Here is a 22508-nt window from a genome sequence, read left to right on the forward strand (position 1 = left end):
GCGTCGAATGCGCCGGTTATGGTCAATCATCGATGCTAAACTGCATTAAATCCACATTTGATATCTCACGCAAAAAATGCACCTTAAATATACAATCTAAGTCAAGGTCGCATCAACAAATATACATAATAAATAAATTTATGATATTTTTCATAACTATAGACAACTAAACGCACCGTATTCAAATCGGCGCATGCGCAGCACACAAGTAAACAAGTGATTTATGTTTTACAAATCGTTTTTAATTAATTAATTGAATCAATTCGTTTCACATCCTTTATTCTGTCACTTCGATCACGTGTTTTACTTCCTCAAGAATTAGTTTTTGTTTATTTCACTATAAAATACTTTTTTAATTTAAATAGAAGTGAGGGCGCGCTAATTTAAAATGATTTCCTCTCGCAAATAGAACATCTCTACCAATAAAGAAACATGATTTCATCATCATTAATAAACCAAATTCAACATATTTACAATCATCATCTGCATCACTTTCTACAATTATTCATCGTCGATATTAAAAATAGATATAATCTCTATTTGTTTTCTGTGTTTTTTCTTTGTTTCATTATCAATTTTTTACAAGCATTGGTTTTTTTTCCCTTCGAAACTAAAATGAACGCATGCGGCAGGCTGGCCATCGAATAATAACAAGTAAACGAATTATTTGTTTGGCCATGTCGTATTCGGGGCTAGGTTTCCTTCCTGTCTCATCATCATGGGAGAGCAAATATACAGCGTATCACCGGAGTTTGACAACTGATATGATATCGAAACGTCGCGAGCGGAATCAAATCAATGAATTATGTTACATTAGAAACCAAAGAGACATCTACCACAAACATTTGCTATCTTATAGAAAGAACCCTGTGTGTATGAGAGTGTGTAAATGTGTGTGTGTGTGTGTGTTGTGCCAATAAAAACTATGTATACATCATTTTTCTGGTAGTATATCACATTTTGACAGAACTTAAATCGATCCAAGTGTAAAAATTCAGCGAATATGTTATCGTAATATAGGTTATGTATGTATGTGTGTGTGTGTATAGTTAATAATAATAAAAATTAACAGATATTTAAATTAATGAGAGAACAAACTGTTGTTTTATGTTATGCCGATAGTGTTTGTAAAGTCATAAAGTCATAAGTACAGTTACGGCGTTTTTTTCTTCTTCTTTTTTTCGCAGCGTTTGTTTTTGTTTTTTGTTTGTTTATCGATGAGGTAACTACGGCTAGTTTACTTAGGGACTAGATCTTCTCGTTGACGTTGTACACCCACCATTCTTTCTCGTAGCCTTCGTGGACGTGTTCGAGGAGGACTTTACGACGTCCATCGCAGTATCTGCAGAAAAAAATCACATTTTGAGGTTAAAATATCATTTTTCTGCATAAAACACTCGTAAAATACATTTTCTTAGATTTCTTTGTAAAAGAATCACATTTTTGAGGTTAAAATATGATATTTCAACATAAAACACTCGTAAAATACATTTTCTTAAATTTCTTTGTGAAAAAATCATATTTTTGAGGTTAAAATGTCATTTTTCTGCATAAAACACTCGTAAAATACATTTTCTTAATTTTTTTTAAAAGAATCACATTTTTGAGGTTAAAATATCAAATTTTTATGTTTAAAACACTCGTAAATTAAATTTTCTTCAATTTTTTTGTAAAAGAATCACATTTTTGAGGTTAAAATATTAAATTTTTATGCTTTAATGAATTTTTTTTTACCTGTATTTATCCTGGACTTTCTGCTTGATGTCGGCGAGATTTTCAGACGTAATATCCCTCTCCAGGTACTCGGAGAGCTTCTCAGTGGCACTCTCGAGGTCCTTTTGGTTCTCCTCAAAGATCACAGACTGGTTGTTCTTCTGTAGGTAGTAGGCGAAGACATACGTGTACATGAGCGTCTGCCGACACTGGCAGAGAATATCGACGGCGCGTTTGAGGAACTGCACCTCGATCCAGCTCATATTGTGCTGCTGCATCTCCTCCATCTTCTCCTTCACGGACGCGTACAGCTTGTGCTCGAATTTGAGGCTAGCCATGTGGTTCATATACCGATTGCAATAGAACAAGTAGCGCTGCAGTGCGGAACGACTCTTTTCCTGCGCGTCGCGCGCCGCTTTCGCCTCGTCCTCATCGTACCGATTACAATTATACCAACTACTACCGTGCGGCTCCCAAGGCCCCAGGCATACCCAACAGAAATCCGCTTTGCAGTTCTGATTCTTGCATACCATGTGATTACAGCCGCCATCTTTCTCAATCGTCACGTTACATCGTGGGCATTCCTTCGTGTTCGCCGCGATCCAATTGGACGTCTCCGAATCGTCATCGCACTTTTTGATCCACAGTTTTAACAGGGAGCATTTAACTGGGTCGTGCCAATTCTCACCGCAAGCGAAACAGAATGTATGCGTGCATTTGCAGGTGACGCGGTGTGGTTCAACGTATTGGACTTTGATCGCGTTACTGCAGTCAGGCGATGGACACCATCGCAACAATCTGTTACACTAAACCAAAAAATTTTAATTTTTTTTTTAACAAAAGCTTAAATCTATTTATTTACCTCAACAAAACTGTTAGTAATAAGATGTTGATATTTAAGCCTAACTTTGGAGTCCTTAACTAGCCGCATCACCGTTGCATCGTCCACGAGAATATCGCATCCATGGGCAGCGCATGCAATTGTCTGCCCTACACCTTCTTCCATGATCTTTGTTGTTAGATATTCGCACCAGCAGTGCGTACAAAACCTGTGTCCGCATTCAAGCCCAGTCATATGCTAAAAATTCATCGTTTTTTACTGTTTTTTTATCATTTTTAGGTTAGAAATATTAACTTACTGGACATGGAAAGACTATAAAGCATATTTCACACTCTTCTGTGCCCACCGATAATTTCCTAGGCTAAAAATGCAAGTTTTTTGGGTTAAAATTGCATAGTTTTGCGTTTTTTTGCCACTTACAATAACTTGAGAGCATATATTCTTAAAAGGATTCACGACTTTGGCGTCCTTGAACAATTGTTCTTGGTCCCCATCGAAAAACCTCTCCATCAACTTCTCCTTATCCCACCTGAAGTGATTCAGAAGTATTCTTGTGGTTGTTGCTGGAATCTAAAAGATAGCAGAGTGTGTCAAAACAAAGGTATGTAATCACTTGTTTTGTTTATCTGACTTTTTAACAAGCTAAAATTAATTTATGTCTATTTTTGTGTGTGCATGTGTCTGTGTGTGTGTTTTTTTTGTTGTAATTAATATGTGTATTTTTAGCGCTAACCTCGACGACCGTATTTACATCCTTGATGCAGTCGACCATATGCTGGACGATCTCCTCGGTGGACAACACCTCGTAGGGGTAATCGTCGGAGTCGTTCGCCTTCTCGCGCCGCTCGGACAGCTCGACCTCCATGACGAAATCCATCGCATCGTCGCCGCTAGACTCGTTGCCCGAGTCGACGTCGTCGTACGTCTCCTCCTCCGAGTCCATTTCGCTGCGGGTGGTTTCCACGCGCGCGATTTACGCCACCATGAAGTAGTTGTGCACGATGTGGACGATCAGACGGTGAGACTTGCGAGACTTGTATTTCTCATACCTAATAAAGGCGAAAACAGAGCGCGCACCGTCCTCAGTACCACTGCTACTGCTGACACTGGTGTGCTAGAGTTGTGCGTTGTGAATGTGTGTGTGCCAACATCGATGCGGCGCTATCCAGTCCATCGTATTCGGGCGCCGTACGTGTGAAATGTTTCTTTTCGTGTGGTAGACACGTACGGAGTGTTGCGGATGTTTGCAACTTTGACGTCTACGAAGATAAACGAGTTTGGCGCAATCGGATGAACTCGTTTAATACACATGCGCACAACATGCACGTAAATATACACACTGCTCGAAAATTATTTAGTTTACAGTTTTACATTGTTTAAACCGCACGAAAAGAAGTTATATTTATATAAATTATAATAAATATCCAATTTAATTACTAAAGACTATTATATTTACATATTTCATCTTAAAATTAATTAATTTTACTATATTATAATGTTGATTCACTCGGTGTTTTAGTAGTGTATGATTGAGAAGATAGGCAACCAAATATACACCATATAAATTTATGTTGAATGTAAATCCGCCATTTTGTTTCCAACATAAACATAAGAATTAGACAAAAGCACCTCGTAGTAATTCATTATTTTTATTGAAAATTACAAATTACAACATGAAAGACTAAAAAAAAACTTATTTATGTCAAAAGATTTATTAGAAAACTAAATTAGACAGCCGCTCACATCGCTGTCATATCTGATAACAACCACCTTCAAGTTCATAGATTTAGGATTTTGACAGAATGAGAAAAACAGGACCCATAATGAAATAATTTAGCTTATAATCATGTACAACGAAACTTAAAACTTACTTAACTAGAAACTAGAAAGGTCGCTGCGTGCGCGACGAGATGTTATAGGTCCATTTGGCTCATGGCACGCGCCTGAGCGCGCACTCTCTTCTCGTATTCCAGTTTATTCTGGCAGTAGATGGTGTACGCCTCAGCCTGTGCAGGATCCTTAACGTTGGGCTCGTTGAGCAGGTCGTGAATACCAAGAAGGATCTGCTTGATGGTGATTGCAGGCCGCCAGTCTTTTTCCTCGTCGAGCAGTGAGAGACAAACAGTGCCGGATGGGTAGACATTGGGATGGAAAAGCGGTGGTTCAAACTTGCATTTAGGCGGGCTGCTGGGGTAGTCGTCTTTGAAGATCATCCGCAGCTTGTAGTGGCCACCCTCCCATGGTGTGCCGCGCTTGCCGGGAATGGAGCACTCCCAGTTCATGAGATTCAACCCGCCGTCGGTGCCCTTGCTCGGGCGTGCGACATACCCGTACGGGTGATCTTTGCGCCATGCTTTGCGTTCCTCCGCGAGACGTGCGGCGGCAATGCCCGACATAGTTCTGCGCTTGCTGTGGGAGAGTGTGTGGTTATGTTCGGCGCGGAAACTTCCTCTCCGCGATCCACTCACTTACTGCGAACGCAGCTCTGGAAGCAATGAGTAAACAACGTGTTTGCCGCTGCCGCTGCTATGTTAATACCTGCGTATGCCGCTAGGTGGCCGCGGCACACAGGCTGTCGCAATCGAACAAACCAGAATCGCTCGTGCTGCCTGTATTGCCATTGTTGCTCCCAAATGCACTTACACATAAATCATGTGTGCTCTGGTGTGTTGGTGGCGCATGCGCACGTGTCGGTGAGTCACCGTCGCCAGTGAAGTGAATTTTCCGCGCGGCGTTATCAACGGCCGCCATTGCTCTCGTCCGTACAATACTCGCCTAGAGGGGTAGAGAACATTGCTTGTCATGCGGCGTTTGCGCATGACCGGTGGGTGGGGCATAGAGGCGGTCGTGTCGTGTAAAAATTATATTTTTTAGATTTCCTTTTTCACTGTCGCTATAAAAACAAAACGGCTACTTTGCGCACGTCATCACGTTGAAGAAATCCGCTCAAATACGCTCCTGCCGTTGATGCTAATGCGCTGTACGATTATAATATTCATTAAGTTGTGTGTTAGGTGACGTCATCGTTTCGCAACTTTTTCGGACAATTTGCAATAGTTTTCCGTGACCGGCTTATGGCGCGCACGGATTTAGCGAATCCGAGGTCAACGCTTGCCATTAAAACCATTAAATCGCACCGACACACCGAGAAGAAACCTGATTTTGCGCCTGTGTGTGCGTGGTGGATTTTTTTATGCCGGTGGCGGAATGCGGGGCGGGGGGGCCTCCGAGAGCTGCGCATGCGCAACACACACACACACAAACCCAGTTAATAAACAAATAGAAAAAACGCTAGGTGCTTGAAACCTGTTTGGTATTCCCTGCAGCAATAATTTGAAGCAAATGCAAAGGAAAATAAAAACGGTTCGGAAGGGTTTCGTGTGGGTCGCATCTGTTGCCGAAAAACACGCGGGAAACCCAAGTTGGCCGTCGCCAGATGTCCTTGAGTGTGCATGTGTGTGAGAGCGCGGTAAGCGTGCTAGCTATCCGCCGCGTGCGACGTCATCATCGCGTCGGAGCGTCGATTGGTCGGAAAACTGGCACGGCGGCCATGATGCGAACTAAAATTACATGCGCGCGAATGTGTGCGTAGACGGTGTGTGAGTACGCGAGTATCTCGGACATAACCTACAGTGTGTTCGCGGGGTTGCACGATCGCCGGAAAAGTCGGCGAGCGCGCGCGACTTGTAAACGGCGTAGCGGTCGCATCCGGCATCAGCGCGCAGCCCGCCAGTAGTCGACAGTTTGCAGCCCGCTAGACTCTCGCAATGCGCGCAGCGAGGCTCGAATTCGTATCGCTCGCATCTCCGCGTACTGTATAAACTTGTTGGCGGACGCAGTTGCCTTCGCTCGCGTTGTGTTTTGACGTGCAGACGCGCAGGCCGCTGCAGCTGGCGACGACGCGCTCCAAGTGCCGGACGAGTTGGAATTGCCATGGCCGCGGCCACAGCGAAATAATATAACCAAACAACACAACCTAGTGAATCTGTTATTATGTAGGTACTGGTGAATTAGATAGAGGTAAGTCAATCACACACCAGCGAAATCAACAGCGGTGAATCAACGCATTGGTCACTTTGTTTTTAGAATACATTCAACAATGAGTACCGTTAAACAAGAGCGGCACGACGACGCCGAGATCAACGAGCTTGCAGCGAAGATCGTCGAAGCGCACAAGTCGAAGCAACAGCAGCAGCCGGCAGCGACCGCAGCAACCAACAACATCAACCGAGCTGGCTTGAATACCATTCTTGGTTTTATCAAGAGCAACGGTAAGAATAAAACCTCCACGCCGACGGAGGCGACAACTCCCAGTGGTGATAAACCCGTGTTGGATGAACGCTCACAAAAGGGCCAGTTTGGTTGGACGACGCTGGGGAAGGTGCACATTCCGTACATCTTCCGCGGCACCGATGATAAGTATTGCGCGGTGCGCATGGTAGAGAGTAAACTGCTGGACAAATACCTCACCTACCTACACCAGGATATCTACAACTGCACGTGCATCCGCAGTTATTACATCACGGATGCCGAAGCGCGTCTCCTCAACGACGTGAATTTCGTGCATTGCGATTCGTTTTTCGGACGCGATCGCTTCACCGGTGAGGATCTCATCGTGCGTCTCAGCGACGCCGTCGAGTTTTATAATTTTCTCGACGCGTGTTACTCGAAACTCCTCAACGGGAGCTCGAATCCACTTGATCGATGCGGTTTTATACGCATTAATAAAGAATCAGTGGTTCCTTACACTATTTACAAGGGTGTTAAGTTTGTGCCCTTGTTTTACTTCGAAGGAGAGACGGATAATCTCAAGCTACGCGCGAATAAACTCGAAGGATGGGATTTGTCGTACCTGAAGTTCTGTTGCAAGGTGCAAGGCATACGCAATGAGTTATTCGCGCATGATTCCTGTTCGGTGATCAGCGTCGAAGATATACGGAATTATTTCCCCCCGGGTACAGTATTCGAGGATTACTGGCCGCAGAAGATGCTGGAGACGCAGTATTTGATTACGAATAAGAATTCGAGTCAGACGCAGGTCGGGCAATGGACGCGGCAGCCTGTTGGACCTCCGATTGCCACGGCGCCGCTGTCGCATCCGAAAGCAACGCCGGTGGTGAAAACTGTTGCGCCTGCGCCGACGCCAGCGGTGGCTGCTGCACAGCACATGTCGCAGATGTACAATAATTATCCGACCACGATTGGCGCACATCCGACTTATCAACCGACGGCGGCGGCGAGGACGGTCGCGTCGGCTGCGAATCGAGCTACTTATGGATCTGTCACGGGTAGTGCCCGAGCTGGGAGGTCGTATGTGTGTCATACACAAGCACCGCCGCCATTGGTGCGATCCACCGTTGGGTAGGTAGCCATTTTGTGTGTTTACTAGTAACACAAAAACAGCTTTTTAACATTGATTGTAATAATTGTGTTCTGGTATTTAGTTATCCAGGATATGTCAAAGACGATTGGTGAGGGTTGATTTGTTCTATTGTATTTTTCTTGCATGCGCTGCGGTTAAAGTTGTTTTTGTGTGCACGTCTTCTTGGTGTCAGACTAACAGAATCGGGTTGTGGTGGTGTTGCTGCGTGTTGGGGGGGGGTTAGCTTCTGAGAATGAGAGAGACTAAAAGCGAATTTACTTGTAGGCCGGCCGCCGCGTACACGAACGCGCAGACCACAGCGGCGACAAACTACCTGCTGATGAACGAAAACTACGGGCGTCAGCAGCAGGCGTCGATACGCAAGTACCCGCCGCCGCCGCTCATCCCCGTCCGGCAGATGAACGGCGGCCTGCAAGCGCTCTATCAGCCGACACCGGCCGCGGATCTTGCCGACCTTAGGTAGACGATTAGGGGTTGATTAGAATTAGTTTTCTTTTTTGGAGTGCTGTATGAATGTCCAGTATAAATCCGCTGAAATATTATTTAAATGTATTTCATTGTTTTTTAAATGTTTTCAGTGCCAATAATCACCAAATAATCAACCAGCAGCCAGCGCACCAGCAGCCGCGGTCGACGGCAACGCCACAGGATGACCGCACGAATGGGCGCATCATTGGCGTGCAGCGTAAGGTCGTCTCGATGTCCAACACGCACGAAACTAACATTCCCTACAAGCTCTCGAAGGCGATGGTCGACGGCAAGATTCTGCCCGCGATCAACATGAAACCCTACATGTACAACGATCTGCTGGTGACGCTGCAGGACTTAGTCAATTACTTTTTCAATAATGTTCCTGTGCAAAACTGCCAGCAAGTCATCAATGTGCTTGGTATTGAAGTTTACAAAAGTAACACGTAAGCAAACACAACTAAATAATGTAAAATTTTGTATTAATGTGTTTTTTTGGTTGCCTAGGGCACAAATGCACGTCCTGGTGGAAAATGGCAAGTGCCAAAGCATTAACGAAACGGTGCTGCTGGTGCAGGTGCGCCATGTGATTGACTACATGCCGCAGTTGAAGTATATGCTCGTCGGCAACATGACGGCGATGCCGAAGCGCAGCTAGGAGTGGCCATCCACGGCGTGGGGCCATCCCTTTTACTAGCGCGCGATCACCGGTTTCATGTTCCTACCAATGCCGCCAACGCGAGTGCTAATGTGTTGTGTGTTACCCGGACGGCCATTTTGAATTTTATGCGTTTAACTCGCGGCCTAAATCCTAGTTAGTGACAAATGGTGTGACACCGCGCGTTTATAAACACTACAATCTCTGTACATACTGAAGTAAAACAGTAACAGTCTTAGTTAAATAACTCATTTTTATATCCCAAAATGTAGAAAAACTACTTTGTACAGTGTAATTATGTTTACGTCGAGTTTTGATTGGAAGTTAATTGCTACTTTACATAATTAAGTGTGTGCCACAGGGTGGAGGACGACACTAGGACTGAATTTTTACATTATTTTACATTAGAGATGGAAATGAACAAAATGTCAGGCGCGTAGATCTGACCAAATGTAAATAGGATGTTATTTATTAACTATCAGCAGAGACACGAATACAAAAACACACTTTACACCTAAAAACACACAGATCATGATCAATGGACAACATAAACAAGGATTGCGCAGTCGTTTTCTGTTGTTTTATCTGACTTGGGGTATAATTGAATAATATAAATGAATTCTTTTTCACTGGGTTATTATTTTCCGCCTGTGATAACGACCATTACTCCGGCGTGAAAGTATTGAGGATGTTGCGCGCGCCGATATACACGATTATATTTTTTTAACATTTGAACATTCGAACATTGAAGCTATATTATAAGTTTGCCGATATTTTTTTACATGTAGCTGTTATTTATTTTCTTTTTTCCAAGAGATTTGTTGAGAGAGCTGATTGGTGGAACTCTGTATGTCTTGTAACTCTTTTTTGTTTTGCGTTTTGTTTTTTTCTGAGAAAATTGAGCGAAAATTGTACGAAATATGCATTTTCATGTGTATGTGCATCTTTATATAGTTTATTGATTATAAAGAAACAAATATAAATATCACTATGATAATATAAATTATGTAAATATTTACTATTTGTGTTTTTCATTCGGTATTGATATGTGCTGGGTGAGTAGTGTTTGTTTTGTGGTAGGCAACCAACTATACACCAATGTTTCGCATGTTTGCGTTATTTTTTATTAAGACAAATTATACCAGACATGCATTTATACGCGTATAAGCATTTTTATTAAATTTATTGATTATAAATATCACTGAAATAATATAAATTGTGTAAATACTTATTATTTATTTTGAGGTAGGCAACCAACCATACACCAATGTTACGAATGTTATTTGCGTTATTTTTCTAAGAAACTTAAGAACAAATTCTACAAAACCAGCATTTATGCGCGTATATACATTTTTATTTCATTTATTGATAATAAATATCACTAAGATAATATAAATTGTGTAAATACTCATTATTTGTTTTGTACAAGTATTGTTGGTTTTGTGGTAGGCAACCACACATACACGAATGTTTGAATGTTGTTCGTGTGTGCGAAGAGTGGAATGCGCGTGCACCGCCCGCGCGCGACTTGAATTTCGCACAACGTCGGCGGCGGGGTGGTATCGTGCGGCAGTGTGCGAAGGTGCAGCCACACCACCGCGGCCCGGCACGGCCATGGAGCGAGTGCTGAAACGCGTCGGGCTCTCGCGACGATCACTCGCACCATCCGCGGATGAGGAGCCCATCGCCCCGCCAAAGAATCAACGCCGTCGGCGGCGTAGTAAATCGCGACGACGTAGTATCGCCGCGGCTGGTACTAGCACAACCACCAATCGACCTGGTGCTGCTGGTAGTGGTGCCTCTGAATCCACAGCTACCGGCACCTCCACCACAATTACACTGGCAGCGAAGAAACCAGCGAAAACGCGTGGTTTGTTTTCGTTCGACTGGGACGCGGTACGCGATTGCAGGTCATGCAAATCACGCGCGTTGCTATCGAAAAGATTCTGCAGTCGAAAGTGCGACAACGAGCTGTACAGATCAAACAGCTTCAAGTTCGAGCGATTCGTGCGAGGCGACGGCGACACCGACGGCGTATCGACCCTTGGAAAAAAGGTCAGTCAACCCATTTACTGACTCATCTCGACATACTTTTATATCATGTGTTTTTATTTACATGCATTTACAATCATTTTCGTGTTTATCTTGCTAGTGTAGTTTAGTAGGTCATTTATCAAATAATATGCAACCCGTAATGCACCCACCTACGAAACGAAAACAAAACAAAACGACTCACTTAACTACAGCTAGTTATTTAAGAGTCCGTCGTAAACACAATAAACGCGTCGAGCACGCAACGTTCATTGTCCTAGATATTCTACTTGCTGCGTAATACAGGTGGTTGTGTTGTCAAAAACAAACCTCACCTTTATACAACCCAGCATTAGTTCATCATTAGTTACATATAGTTGCAGATGGCGCTGGTGGTTGTAAATTCAAATTGACGTATACATTGACGCGTGATGGAAAGTATTAGATTATGAAACGATTTTCATAGTTTATAACTTCAATTAGTAAACGGTTCGGGAGTTGAATTGAACAAGTGAAATAGATCAGGGTGCAGCGTGTAATCGAATTGTCCTCTAGACTGGAAACATTACGCATCGCGGATTTCCCTGCTGGTCATAACCGACCGATAATCATCCACAATTAGTAAGTTTTTAAGCTCAATTTATTGCAATTTTTTCCGCCAGAGGGAGTTACTAGTAATAGCAAATCACTCATTGTTGTTTTTGTTTGTTTTTCTTGTGTTTCGGAACTTGGTGGATTCGAATAATATCAGTTTAGTCCTGTTATTTCTTTGTGCGTGTGAGCCTAGGGTATTTTTTTTGCTGTTATTCATTAAGAATCGCCCAACACCCGGGTGTGTGTAGTCAGGCTCCATTGAAAACATCCCCGTCGACCCGATGCGATATTAGCACGTCCGGACAATGACCGATCACCTGCTCCGCGCGTTTCTTTCATCCGCTCGTCGCGCCATTTGCTTTCGGTTAAATTACATTGAGAATTGTGAATTTTCCGGGGCGGCCATCATTAAATACATTTTTTCTACACGAAAACACACAAAAACATTATTTTTTGTGTCAGAAGAGTATTTTTAATTAACACCTCGTTAATCACTGTATAAAAGCATTTAACCGAATAATTTCTTGATATTATTTGCGGATTAGCACAATGGGCACATGTTTCCGGTTTTTATCTTTTGTTACGTCAGCGTGTAATAAATTTACGAGTGTGAGGCATTAAAACTTTTCGCATTACACCGCTACCCGCAGCCATTTTCAATTGTTGGTTAGTCGTATGTTATTCTGGTTGCCTATGTCATAAAAATGTCAGAATTCAAAATAGTAAGGTTATGAAGTTGTGTGTTTATCAAAAGCAAATCGTTTTCATTCATGATCTGGGAATACCAATGCCTCTCGAGTATCTTGCGTTCAGAGTCCTTGCTCTTTTTGAGCGTTTTGCAACGTTTCTCTTCTTGTTCTTCTCGCACGTTTACCGGCGAGGGTTGTGATGCTGCGGCGGCAGTGCTTGTGCGCGGCTCGCATCGATTTCCAACGCCACAGGGTGGCGGTGGCGGTAGCGGAGGCAGCGCGCGCGCGCTTGGGAAAACCTCCGCCGTGTGCTTGTGTACGTCTATAAATAGCGGATGACTCATTCGGCTCGACAGTGTTTCCCGTGCGCGCCGTCGGGGAAAACACGCTTTTCTCATCCTCTCACGCTGATCCGTTCCAACGCAGCCAGCCACACACGTAATATACAGTTTTTGAAAGGATTCCTATTATTTTACATCGAATAAACCCAAGAAAAACATTCTACAAGCGGAATTATTACTCTAAACATGTAAGTAACCTTAAATTTTACTAGAATAACATATTTAACTTTTACTTTCGGTTATATACGCGTATTGTTAGTTTTTATCATTGACATTCCCGGCGCGTTGGATTTTTATGTGAAACGCACGCGTGTGGAAAATACACGGTGCAGGGGAAGTACATGAATCACCCGCAACCATTCCGCATGCAAATGCTGAGATCTCCGCGTGGACCAGCGCGAGAAGGGTGCCGTGAGTTTCGACGCGCCAAACTTTTCACCCTCTTTGACAAAGACGCACTTTAAGCATGCTTTTAAAAGTATTGTCGCTGGATTTTTATATGTGCGCGCCACCTGATGTAATCCTAACCTCAAAATTACATTTTTAGTGATTTTTATATTCTACTTATTGATTATGCATAAGTAGTAATAAAAAACACATTCAGCGTGTAATGCTATGCATTATAATGCAATTTCTAATCATATTTGCATATTATATACAGGAAAATGGCGATAAAATCAAACATAACCTAAATATAACCCTATGCAGCAACCGGTGACCCTTTGTATGTTTAATTTAAGATTATCCCCGTTTGATATGGATTTGTATGCTTGATCAGATAGCATGCAATATTAATTACAATTCAAACCCATTTCAAACACTCCCTGAGAGTGGAGGTTCTTCGGGACGTGCGCTTAATTCGTATATTGGAAAAACCGACGATTACCATAATAATAACACGCGATAAGGAAACGGAAAAGGCGCAAAAGTTCCAAGCTGAAAAAGAAGTCCTGAATGGCTCTGGTCGGGAAAAAGAAAATCTAGACTCGCACTAGCATTGGATTAGGTTCGGCTTGAACTGCAGCTGGTTTTAAGCGAGAGAAAGGAACTCAATCGTATATTCAACCGAACAGGTGACGTGGGTTGCGGTGGAAGCACTCTTTTTTCCTTTTTAATTCTCTTTCAGCTGCAAATGGCAAATGGTTAAATTCACCCGTGTGGAAAACGTGGAAAACGTATTTTTCTCGAGTTTTTTTTTTCGCAATATAAAATATGCATAACCTTATTTCATGCCTATTAATCATAGAAAGTATTGTGTTAGTTGATCGATTTATAAACTCGGTGTCGGGTGTCGTGTGTCGTCGTTTAATGAAAGCTCTGCCGCCCCCACACAAGCCACGTTTCGGTTATTACGGAAGGCGATTTGTAACGCGCTCGTGACTTGTGATTAATTACGTTTATTATGTGTGCTGCGCGTACGGTAAGATAAAGCAACAACTAGGGTAGCGTAGGAAGTCGTCGTGTATTGTTGGTTGCAAACTTTGAATTTACATCCGTTTAAACTTCAAGTACCTCAAGCACTTGGCTAGAAATCTTCATTATGATACAATATCTGATATTACTCGGTCTAAAACAGGCATCGATGTTCAATGTGTGGTCGATTACCTCGATTTATATCCGCATCACGTACGCGTACAAACATGGCGACCGATGTCAAACACCCGGTGCACAACGCACCCCAATGTCCAGTTATATATGCAACCAAGCCAACTTGAAAACCAGTGGCGTAGTGGTTGTAATGGTTTTAATTTTCGACATTCGGTAGCGGTAGCACCCTTTGGTGTTTTGACGCATAGTGGATCACGTTACTCTTCATCGTAATTTACTCCCTCTCGACTTCCTGCTGGACACGCGCACGTGCACACGTATGGACCCCTCTAATTTTGAGACAGCTTCTGATTCCTCTCGCCCGCTTCTCTCATCTATCGCAATTTTGTCGAATGTCGAGTTAAAACCATGTTCCACCCATCTAACTTATCCCCGCGCACATAAAAACGTCGCAAAAACCTTTAACTTCAACGCAGATTGAATCTAACTGCGGTCGCAATGATGAAAAACTACTTGGAACTTTCGTCCTGCTTTTTTTTGAAGCTCCCGGGAAGGAATTTTGATTAAAATAGTATTTAACTAGATAAAAGTTAGAATTAAGCTATATAATAGTAGATTCAAGATATTACACGAACAATAGATGATTCCTCGAGTATCCTGACTCCTTGAAATTGCTTCTTGCTTCCCCTAAGACACCCCCATTTAATAATGTCCACTAATGTCCTTACACATCCTGTGGACAATAAATCTCCGGCAGTCTTTGATTAAATTACCTAAATCAATACATTCTGAGGTTAAGAATCAAACACTTCAAGGTCATGGCGTATGCGAGGTGTTTTGCGTGTTATCACTGTTCAAGTGATGTTTTTTTCGCCATTTTTATCCCCCTGGCGTACTGTTGCCGCATTACGTTTACGAATGGCCGTCATAAATCTCTTTCGCCGCTAGCTTTTATTTGCAAGTCTACACTTCTACTTCTGCTTCCTTTTTTTCACCAGGGGTGCTTAATATCATTCTCATCTTGTGCCATCCCTTATGCTGGTAACACCCCAAGGTGAAAGATATTTGTATTCGTAATTAATTTCATGTCTACGCAATTCTAACCTATAAAGTAGCTTTCTATCAATCAAATGTAACGCGATAAGTTGATACATCAGTGGAAGGGTTGTCTTTGTTGTGCCAATCGGATGTGTCACATTGTTTTGAACGAGTGTAATCAATTTGTGTCTTTGGTTGGCTTTGTGTCTGTGTGAGTAGCGCACAACTTCTTTACGTAGATGATGAACGGGTTGCCTAATGAAGGTGTCAACACCAGAACTGGTCTCGCGCGCGCGAGCTCACGAATCGCCGCCTCTTCATTTCCCCACGCATAAAATATATAAGGCGAGGAAAATAGACCCTCATTGTGTGTGCCGGCCGTGAACCGTTGAACCGCCAACATCGTCCTGTGGGATATGATTAAAGCGGATGAGTTTCTTTCTCTTCTTCTTCTTCCATCTTGGTTTATCTATAGACTATGAAATATAGAGGGTGGAATTTTTTGTTTTGTGATTTTTAAACATTTAAAATTTAACTTTGGACATTCTTTAAGTTTTGTTGTGCTTTGTAGCATAAAGAGGCACTACAACCCCGCGCTGTAAACGTTTTCCTCTTCATCCCCCCAGGGGGCAGCGCAAAATGAACGCCATAGATCATTTCGAGCACAAAGCATCACCCTCCAACCCCCACCGTGACTTGTTATAGGGCGAGTTGGGGCTTAAAGCGTTGAAAGCTTCAACATTCCAGAGCCACGCAAAATAAATACGTAAATACGCGCACCAGAAGCGCAAAAAATAAAAGTCGATATCAATAGGGTCTATAAAGTAGGCAACCAATCGAGCGTGAGAACAATAGCCGGGTAAATTACTTCATTTGCTCGGGATATATGACGTGCTGCCGAAAAAAAAAGATTAAATGCGCCACCATCGATTCATTTCGCTTATCGCGTTATCTCTAGATTCTTTATGGCACAGGGTTAATATCATAAATCGTTTATTTCTAGTGGAGATTAAGTGGGTATGTTTGAATTCATTTCTCATTTATAAAGAAGACAAAAATGTTCAATGTTTTAGTACATATTGTATAGAATTAAGTTTTGTTTTGCGTTGATTGTGGAAGCTTTCATTTACTAATCCAATTCGACACACACATACACACATAGAGCGAGTTTCGTCTCTAATTGGTAGACTTATTAAATTTCACCCTCGTCATGAGTTTCAGCATTCAGCACTACAAATTAGAATTAAAGATACACTTGCGTGCCTAAAAGGGTACATTTTAATCATTCTTATGATTAATTACCATAACAAATAACAAACCATTGCCTGTCGCAAGTAATTTTCTTAAATTTTGTCTGTTTTTAGTTAATACTAAGTAAAATATCAACATTTGAAGCACCATTTGAAATTTGAGAGCTATTAATGCATATTTGGTTGCATAACTTCAGCTAATGGAATGTCGAGAACAATAACACTCGTACCCTCCAATTGATTATGAATTATACCTCTATTTTCCTTTGTGCGTAAATTTCCACCGCCCACGCCGTAAATTTGCACTGGCGTGCTAAAATGCGATATTATTTACGAGCCGTCCGGAGTGCGTCTAGATTACGTGTTTGCATTAGGTGCGTGGTACATGGGGGCGGCTGGGCACGCAGGAATTAAGCCGTCGCTCGAACTCCAGCTCGACGTTTCGCCAAGCCGCACACCTGATCTCCTTAATGCCCCTAGTAGCCCTCGAGCATTTTGTTGCTACACAAGCAAAATGTGTAACACGCGAAGAATTTCCTTCACTTTCCAAGCACGTAGACGTTTACTTACTTTATTTAGACCTTTCCGAAAGTGAACTACAAGTATCCCACTTTTATTTCGACTTTCTCATGTATTTCGTATCACTCGATGAATTAAATGTTATACGCTTGATTAATGCGTATTTTTATGTTTTTTCGTGAGTTGTTGAGTGGTTGTGTTAGGAAAACAATAAATTTGAGCGCTCCCGAGTGGAAATGCCTTCGAATCAAGGATTCGGCGAGTCAGAGTGGCGTCTAATTTATTAAACCACACCTACTTAAATTTATAGCCGTTCTTCTTTCTCTTTGCGCTTGTAGATCTCCCTGTGCGACGACTACAGCCTCCCTTTGGATGACGTGAACAGACGCCGGCCGAATAGCATTGCCGCGCCGAGCGCTTCCGACTGGAACGTCTCCAGTCCTAATGAGGACAAGGTATTGCTGTGACCTCCTCTCTTGATTTCCAACAATTTTATTTCATCTCTTGCCTTTTATTTTATTTCACAGGTCGAAGTTTTAGAGACTTATTCGACACCGCGAGACTTCAAACAACGCCTCAGTCAGCACGAGGAAGAGGAGTGGGAGAGGGAATACGCAGCTGCTGCCGCCGCCGCCGCTGCAGCCGCCTCCGTTGATCATCGGTCTGCATCTGTGGACGATGCCGAACAAAAATGCTTCACGAGTCCAGACAGGGAATACTCGCAGCCCTACACGACAGGTAAGCTTTAAAGCTCTATCTCGTCAACATGAAACCACCCCATTATTCATCCCTCGAAAATGTCGCGAGTTTATAGCGTATAGCCGCCGGCAGATGATGTTTAGGGTAGAGTACAGCGGGATGAAGGGGTGTGGACACTGCGGTGACTGGTAGAGGGATGAAATTTGATCGCTGATGCGTCGCTTGCGTTAAGTGCGTGTGGGGCGGAGGGAGTGAGGTCCTATCATTACGTCGTAATTGAATTTGTCACACGGTTTGATCTAGCTTCCGGCTGGCGGAGAAGTAATTACCAAATTTGGGATTATTTTAATATATTTAACTAGCTGGACACCCTTTAGAGACTCTAGAGAGCTGCGACTAGACACCTGGAGAGGGTCGAGCGCGAAGCGCACTGCGTGCTGCCCTTTTATGCCTGTGTTTTTTGCGTACGACCCGCAAAAAGTGGTGGGGGTAGACTTGGCACTACGTAATTGGCCTACGCTCGCGGCAGGTTGCGGAGGAAGCTAAGAAAGCTACACGCATACACTACCCCCACCACTTTTTGCGGGTCGTGGGCAAAAACGCAGGTATAAAAGGGCAGCGCGCAGTCGCAGCTTTCAAGGTCTCTTTTCCTCTCCCCCCCTCTCTCCTTTATTACGTTTGTGTCGATTTTCACCAATGCTTCATCAAATAAATGTCGCTTTGACATGACGGATGAAATATTTAAATAGATACGTCGATAGACATGCTTCCGCCGTGTCTGAATAAACGTCTCTAAACGTTGCGTTGCGAATTCCGCTCCATCAATATTGATTCGCTGATGTGCGTGCTGTGACGCGGAATCCATATGATATGATATTACGCGTTTCACTTTGCAGATTGAAAATTCCGCTCGAAACTCGCGCATTGCAATAAATAACAAACTTTTCTTATTTCTGTGTCTGCTGGCGAGCACATTCACGATTTCATGCTCTATTGAGGCTTCATATTCAGTACAGCGAGTTAATTTCAAGCGTTTTGCATGCATTTCAATGCAGGATAAACAATAAAGAGGATAATTTATGGTTTTAATTAAAAACACAATAAACATTTACGTGGTTTTTTACTAGCACCTGATTTCGTATTGTTATTGGTCATAAAATGTTTGTGTTTGCGAAATTACCATTTTGGACAACTTCCAAAAGTCTCAAGGATGAAACTCAACTCTAAAGTGACCCAACTTTGATCCTTAACCAAAATGATAATATTTATTTATTAAGTTTGTTTACCAGATTATTGGCAGGATGCCAATGGAATATTTTTTTGTGTAGAGATAGGATATGTTGCACACGTTTATGAAACATTTAGTGCATGTTTTGGAGGATCTCGTTAAGTGCGCTGCAGGACATTCACAGAGGGTGCAATCTCATCAACGCGTATTGCATCCCAGTGCAATTTCTGGACGTGGGTCGGATAGGATAGGGTAGATTCACGTTGAAAATGTCATTTTCTGTAACAAGGGGAGTCCGATTCAACCCCAGGCACAAAACAAATCGATTTTTAAATTTAAAACTTTTATTTTCTACATCAACAGACGCATCCTCTGCACCTTCTTCAGATGAAGAGTTCTTTGGTCATCGTGTTGCACTAAGTCAACGCATAGATCCACCTCAGATTGAACTAAATTCTCCGGATAGTATCACAGAACCAGGTTCTGTTGCTCAGGACCAGTTTGTAGAGAAACAAGTCGAAGTAAAACGTCATCCGTCACCATATTATTACTCAGATCTTTTGAAGCCACGTGTTGTAGAACCTGAACAAAACACTACAACTTCACGTCTGCAAGCTCAGCAACAGCAACAACAATTATTACATTCTGAGACTATCTTTTCGACAAAATCCGAATGCCATCCACGCAATCGTTACGAGTTTGAACGCCAGCTTCTCTTCCAGACCACTGGTGGTCAACACCATAAAAAGAACCAAAAGTCATGGGCTGGTTATCACAAAAAATACCGTAAAACCTCCGAGAATTCGAAACACTCGCAACGTGCGCAGCAGTTAGCTATAGCGTTGCTCAACGATGTGCACGAAGCGGTGGGTACCTCCACCAGCAGCGGTGCTGATAGATTATCCTATGACGTAGACGCCGAGATGACCCGCCAGCGGCACGTCTACGAGACGGCGTTCGACAGCCGCGTCGCCAAATCGGACGACGATCTTGACGAGATCGACAAGGTCACCAATCATTCCGTCTTGTCGCATATTGATCCAGAACGTAGGCAGTCTACGTTCGGTGCTAGTCGGAGTACAAGTCGATGTAGAAGCGCATTCCAGACTGATCAGTCTACAATCAGTGAGAAACCAACTAGTATTTCGGGGTTGTCTACCCAGTTGGAAAAGATGCATCTACCGGAATGTTCCAGGAGTATGTTGAGAGGGTATACACCCTCACCTCCGTCCACCGCACCACTACCCACGAAGTTCCATGGAAAGGAACTGATTATGAATAGTATCCGCAGTGCGCCCAATTTACCCTCACATTCGAAAGCACGCTTAAAACATCTCCACTTACCGATTAAACCCAATGAGGTGAGACCCGAGAAGGACCAACGTGTTTTGGAGATTAAGGATCGGCCACGCAAGGATCTCTTGCTGTTTAAACGATCCAAAGACGGTAAAAATACTATTCTAGAGTTTAAGAGCAGGCGCAGGCGACACAAGTATTCCAGTACTGAGAGTATGACTACCAGTAGTTCAGGGAGCATGGAAAGTATCAAAAGTAGTACTTCCGAAGGTAATAGAAGTACCACGAGTACAGACAGTCGAAATTCTTCCTCGCTAAGCTCACATGACTCCGATTCTGGAGCTGCGAGTAATTATCTTGCCGCGCAGAGCTTTCAGAGTAACAAACTGCATATTCTAAGTCCCATATCGGATAAATCGTCACAGGAACCCGTCTCGGAGATATCCGATAATAATCGCAACAATAACTCGCAGAAATGCTCACCGGAGGAGATCAATGATACGAAATCACGCCGACGCCTTCCACAGAATAAGAATTTGTTGAATCTTGGATTGGAGATTCAAGGATCCGATAGTGGGATATCCATACAGTCGAGAGGGGAAGGTGTAAAGTCACGGTTTGTTCTGGGAGAACTCTGTGGTTCTGGAGGACAGAATAATGACTTTGCTGATTTGCCGTTTGACATGCCGAAGTTACGAAGGAGGCGGTTGGATGTCCAGGAAGCGGCTTGTACTTCCAGTAGTGCTACCTCTATAGATTTCGGGGATTTACCGTTTGATATGCCTAAGTTACGAAGGAGGCTGCGGGTGCAACAAACGCCCAAAGAGTTGAGTGTGTCGCAGGCTTCCTCTAGTCAGAGTGTTGTAGATCCGGAAAGTCAAGGTAATTAATTTTTCTGGAGAATGTGGAATAAACTAATTTGTTGTATTTTCTTAGGATTGAGCTTCAGGCCCAAATTATCACTTAATTTGGATGCTACCAGTGGTAAAGCTAAACCTAAACCAGGTTTAGGGTTGTCTTTGACTGGGATTGGGTTTAATTCTGTGAAAAGTCCGACGAGAGCGCAGGATTTTGATATTAATCTACCACTGGAGAGACAAGGGTTTGTTTTATTAGTTTCTGGTGTTAAACAATTTATTTTTATTGTAAATGATGTTACAGATGGTATCACGGCGCCATTACAAGAGTAGAAGCTGAAAATATTCTAAGAGTGTTACGAGATGGAAGTTTTCTTGTTCGTAACAGTGAATCAACCAAACAAGACTATTCATTGTCTTTAAAGTATATAAAAATGATTAATTCAAGTGTAAAATCACATATTTTATGATTTTGTTGTTGTTTTAGGAGTGCAAGAGGATTTATGCACATGAGAATCCAACGAGAAGAAACAAACGGCACGCGGACATTTATCCTCGGCCAGTTCAGCAAACCATTCACGTCGATCCCAGAAATGATCAAACACTTCTCTTTGAATGGGTTACCAATCCGTGGGGCAGAGCACATGTGCTTGGTGCAGCCAGTCATTGTGCAATTGTTGTGATAAACTTTTCGCCAATTTGATTCAATCAATCAAAAACGAGCTGAAGAAACGAAATGGTCGGATGAGTGCAATATATTTGAAAGGATCATTGCGATGTGCAATAATTACTTATTCCAATACAATTTCTTGCTGATTTGATGAATTATGCATATGTAATAAGGCTTCCAACTACGAGTATTATTTGTTATTGTTATTTTTTACTTATACATGCATTTGTAATCAAAGCAAATTCGTTTAACATCTAAACTCCACATTTTGGAGGAACAATTGCCAAAGAGAGATGACTGTGAATATTTATACCATACCATTTAATATTGTGAGGAACGTTGAGTAGGAATTCTGTTCGATTTAATGATCTACATCATGTGTAGAAGAGAAAAAATGTGAACAAAATGCAAGAAACATGCAACAAAAAGAAAAACAACCAGATTTAGACCTTAGATCAATGTCTTAGGTTTAGTTCGACTAAGAAACAACTAAAGAACGTGAAATATTATAATATATTTATCGATTTTATTGATTAATCAGTATATTATAAAAATTATAAACATAAAAGCTCAATATTATAACAGAAGGGATGAGATGCAAAACTATTACTACAAAATTAAAATTTCTTAATTGTATATAGGTACTATACAATAAAAACGACTAATATTAAATTAATTCTTTATG

The 22508-nt window shown here is 42.5% G+C and overlaps 4 protein-coding genes across 6 annotated transcripts; 2 read left to right on the forward strand and 2 right to left on the reverse strand.

Annotated features, from left to right (window-relative positions):
• Nucleotides 1–220: 220 nt before the first annotated feature.
• ari-1 (E3 ubiquitin-protein ligase ariadne-1) lies at nucleotides 221–3763 on the reverse strand. Its single transcript, XM_065310211.1, has 6 exons — nucleotides 3288–3763; nucleotides 2975–3124; nucleotides 2853–2915; nucleotides 2576–2791; nucleotides 1735–2519; nucleotides 221–1342 (listed from the first exon to the last, which is right to left on the reverse strand). Exons 1-6 carry the CDS (start codon nucleotides 3495–3497, stop codon nucleotides 1249–1251), a joined length of 1518 nt encoding a protein of 505 aa, XP_065166283.1. The 5' UTR covers nucleotides 3498–3763; the 3' UTR covers nucleotides 221–1248.
• Nucleotides 3764–4247: 484 nt separating this feature from the next.
• lwr (ubiquitin conjugating enzyme lesswright) lies at nucleotides 4248–5080 on the reverse strand. The gene has a single exon (XM_065310212.1). The coding sequence runs from the start codon at nucleotides 4948–4950 to the stop codon at nucleotides 4468–4470; it is 483 nt and encodes a 160-aa protein (XP_065166284.1). The 5' UTR covers nucleotides 4951–5080; the 3' UTR covers nucleotides 4248–4467.
• A 1067-nt stretch (nucleotides 5081–6147) lies between these two features.
• Nucleotides 6148–10066, forward strand: LOC135797715 (uncharacterized). 3 transcript variants are annotated; one of them, XM_065310205.1, is made up of 6 exons: nucleotides 6148–6574; nucleotides 6641–7915; nucleotides 7999–8025; nucleotides 8202–8396; nucleotides 8516–8851; nucleotides 8913–10066. In XM_065310205.1, exons 2-6 carry the CDS (start codon nucleotides 6654–6656, stop codon nucleotides 9061–9063), a joined length of 1971 nt encoding a protein of 656 aa, XP_065166277.1. In that variant the 5' UTR covers nucleotides 6148–6574; nucleotides 6641–6653; the 3' UTR covers nucleotides 9064–10066. The 3 variants fall into 3 exon arrangements, with proteins under 3 accessions (XP_065166277.1, XP_065166279.1, XP_065166278.1); XM_065310206.1 differs by lacking the exon at nucleotides 7999–8025 and having other exon boundaries at nucleotides 6156–6574; XM_065310207.1 differs by lacking the exons at nucleotides 7999–8025; nucleotides 8202–8396 and having other exon boundaries at nucleotides 6150–6574.
• A 557-nt stretch (nucleotides 10067–10623) lies between these two features.
• On the forward strand, nucleotides 10624–22495 carry hwt (SH2 domain-containing adapter heavyweight). The gene is made up of 7 exons (XM_065309059.1): nucleotides 10624–11118; nucleotides 17412–17528; nucleotides 17601–17811; nucleotides 19364–21178; nucleotides 21233–21398; nucleotides 21458–21577; nucleotides 21641–22495. Exons 1-7 carry the CDS (start codon nucleotides 10678–10680, stop codon nucleotides 21834–21836), a joined length of 3066 nt encoding a protein of 1021 aa, XP_065165131.1. The 5' UTR covers nucleotides 10624–10677; the 3' UTR covers nucleotides 21837–22495.
• The last annotated feature ends 13 nt before the right edge of the window (nucleotides 22496–22508 follow it).

This window comes from Atheta coriaria, unplaced genomic scaffold (assembly GCF_025399875.1).
Source record: "Atheta coriaria isolate IRGN ID8LTWV9N9 unplaced genomic scaffold, Caltech_Dcor_3.1 hic_scaffold_8_pilon, whole genome shotgun sequence".
Classification (NCBI taxonomy): domain Eukaryota; kingdom Metazoa; phylum Arthropoda; class Insecta; order Coleoptera; family Staphylinidae; genus Dalotia; species Dalotia coriaria.

Coding starts and splice junctions, on each gene's coding strand:
- LOC135797715 (XM_065310205.1), top strand. CDS start 6,654: ATGAGTACCGTTAAACAAGAGCGGCACGACGACGCCGAGATCAACGAG. Junction 7,916..7,998: donor TTGGTGCGATCCACCGTTGG/GTAGGTAGCCAT, acceptor TCTGGTATTTAG/TTATCCAGGATATGTCAAAG. Junction 8,026..8,201: donor GGATATGTCAAAGACGATTG/GTGAGGGTTGAT, acceptor ATTTACTTGTAG/GCCGGCCGCCGCGTACACGA.
- hwt (XM_065309059.1), top strand. CDS start 10,678: ATGGAGCGAGTGCTGAAACGCGTCGGGCTCTCGCGACGATCACTCGCA. Junction 21,399..21,457: donor CTACCACTGGAGAGACAAGG/GTTTGTTTTATT, acceptor ATGATGTTACAG/ATGGTATCACGGCGCCATTA. Junction 21,578..21,640: donor GACTATTCATTGTCTTTAAA/GTATATAAAAAT, acceptor TTGTTGTTTTAG/GAGTGCAAGAGGATTTATGC.
- ari-1 (XM_065310211.1), bottom strand. CDS start 3,497: ATGGACTCGGAGGAGGAGACGTACGACGACGTCGACTCGGGCAACGAG. Junction 3,125..3,287: donor ATGTAAATACGGTCGTCGAG/GTTAGCGCTAAA, acceptor GCTATCTTTTAG/ATTCCAGCAACAACCACAAG. Junction 2,520..2,575: donor TTACTAACAGTTTTGTTGAG/GTAAATAAATAG, acceptor TTTTTGGTTTAG/TGTAACAGATTGTTGCGATG.
- lwr (XM_065310212.1), bottom strand. CDS start 4,950: ATGTCGGGCATTGCCGCCGCACGTCTCGCGGAGGAACGCAAAGCATGG.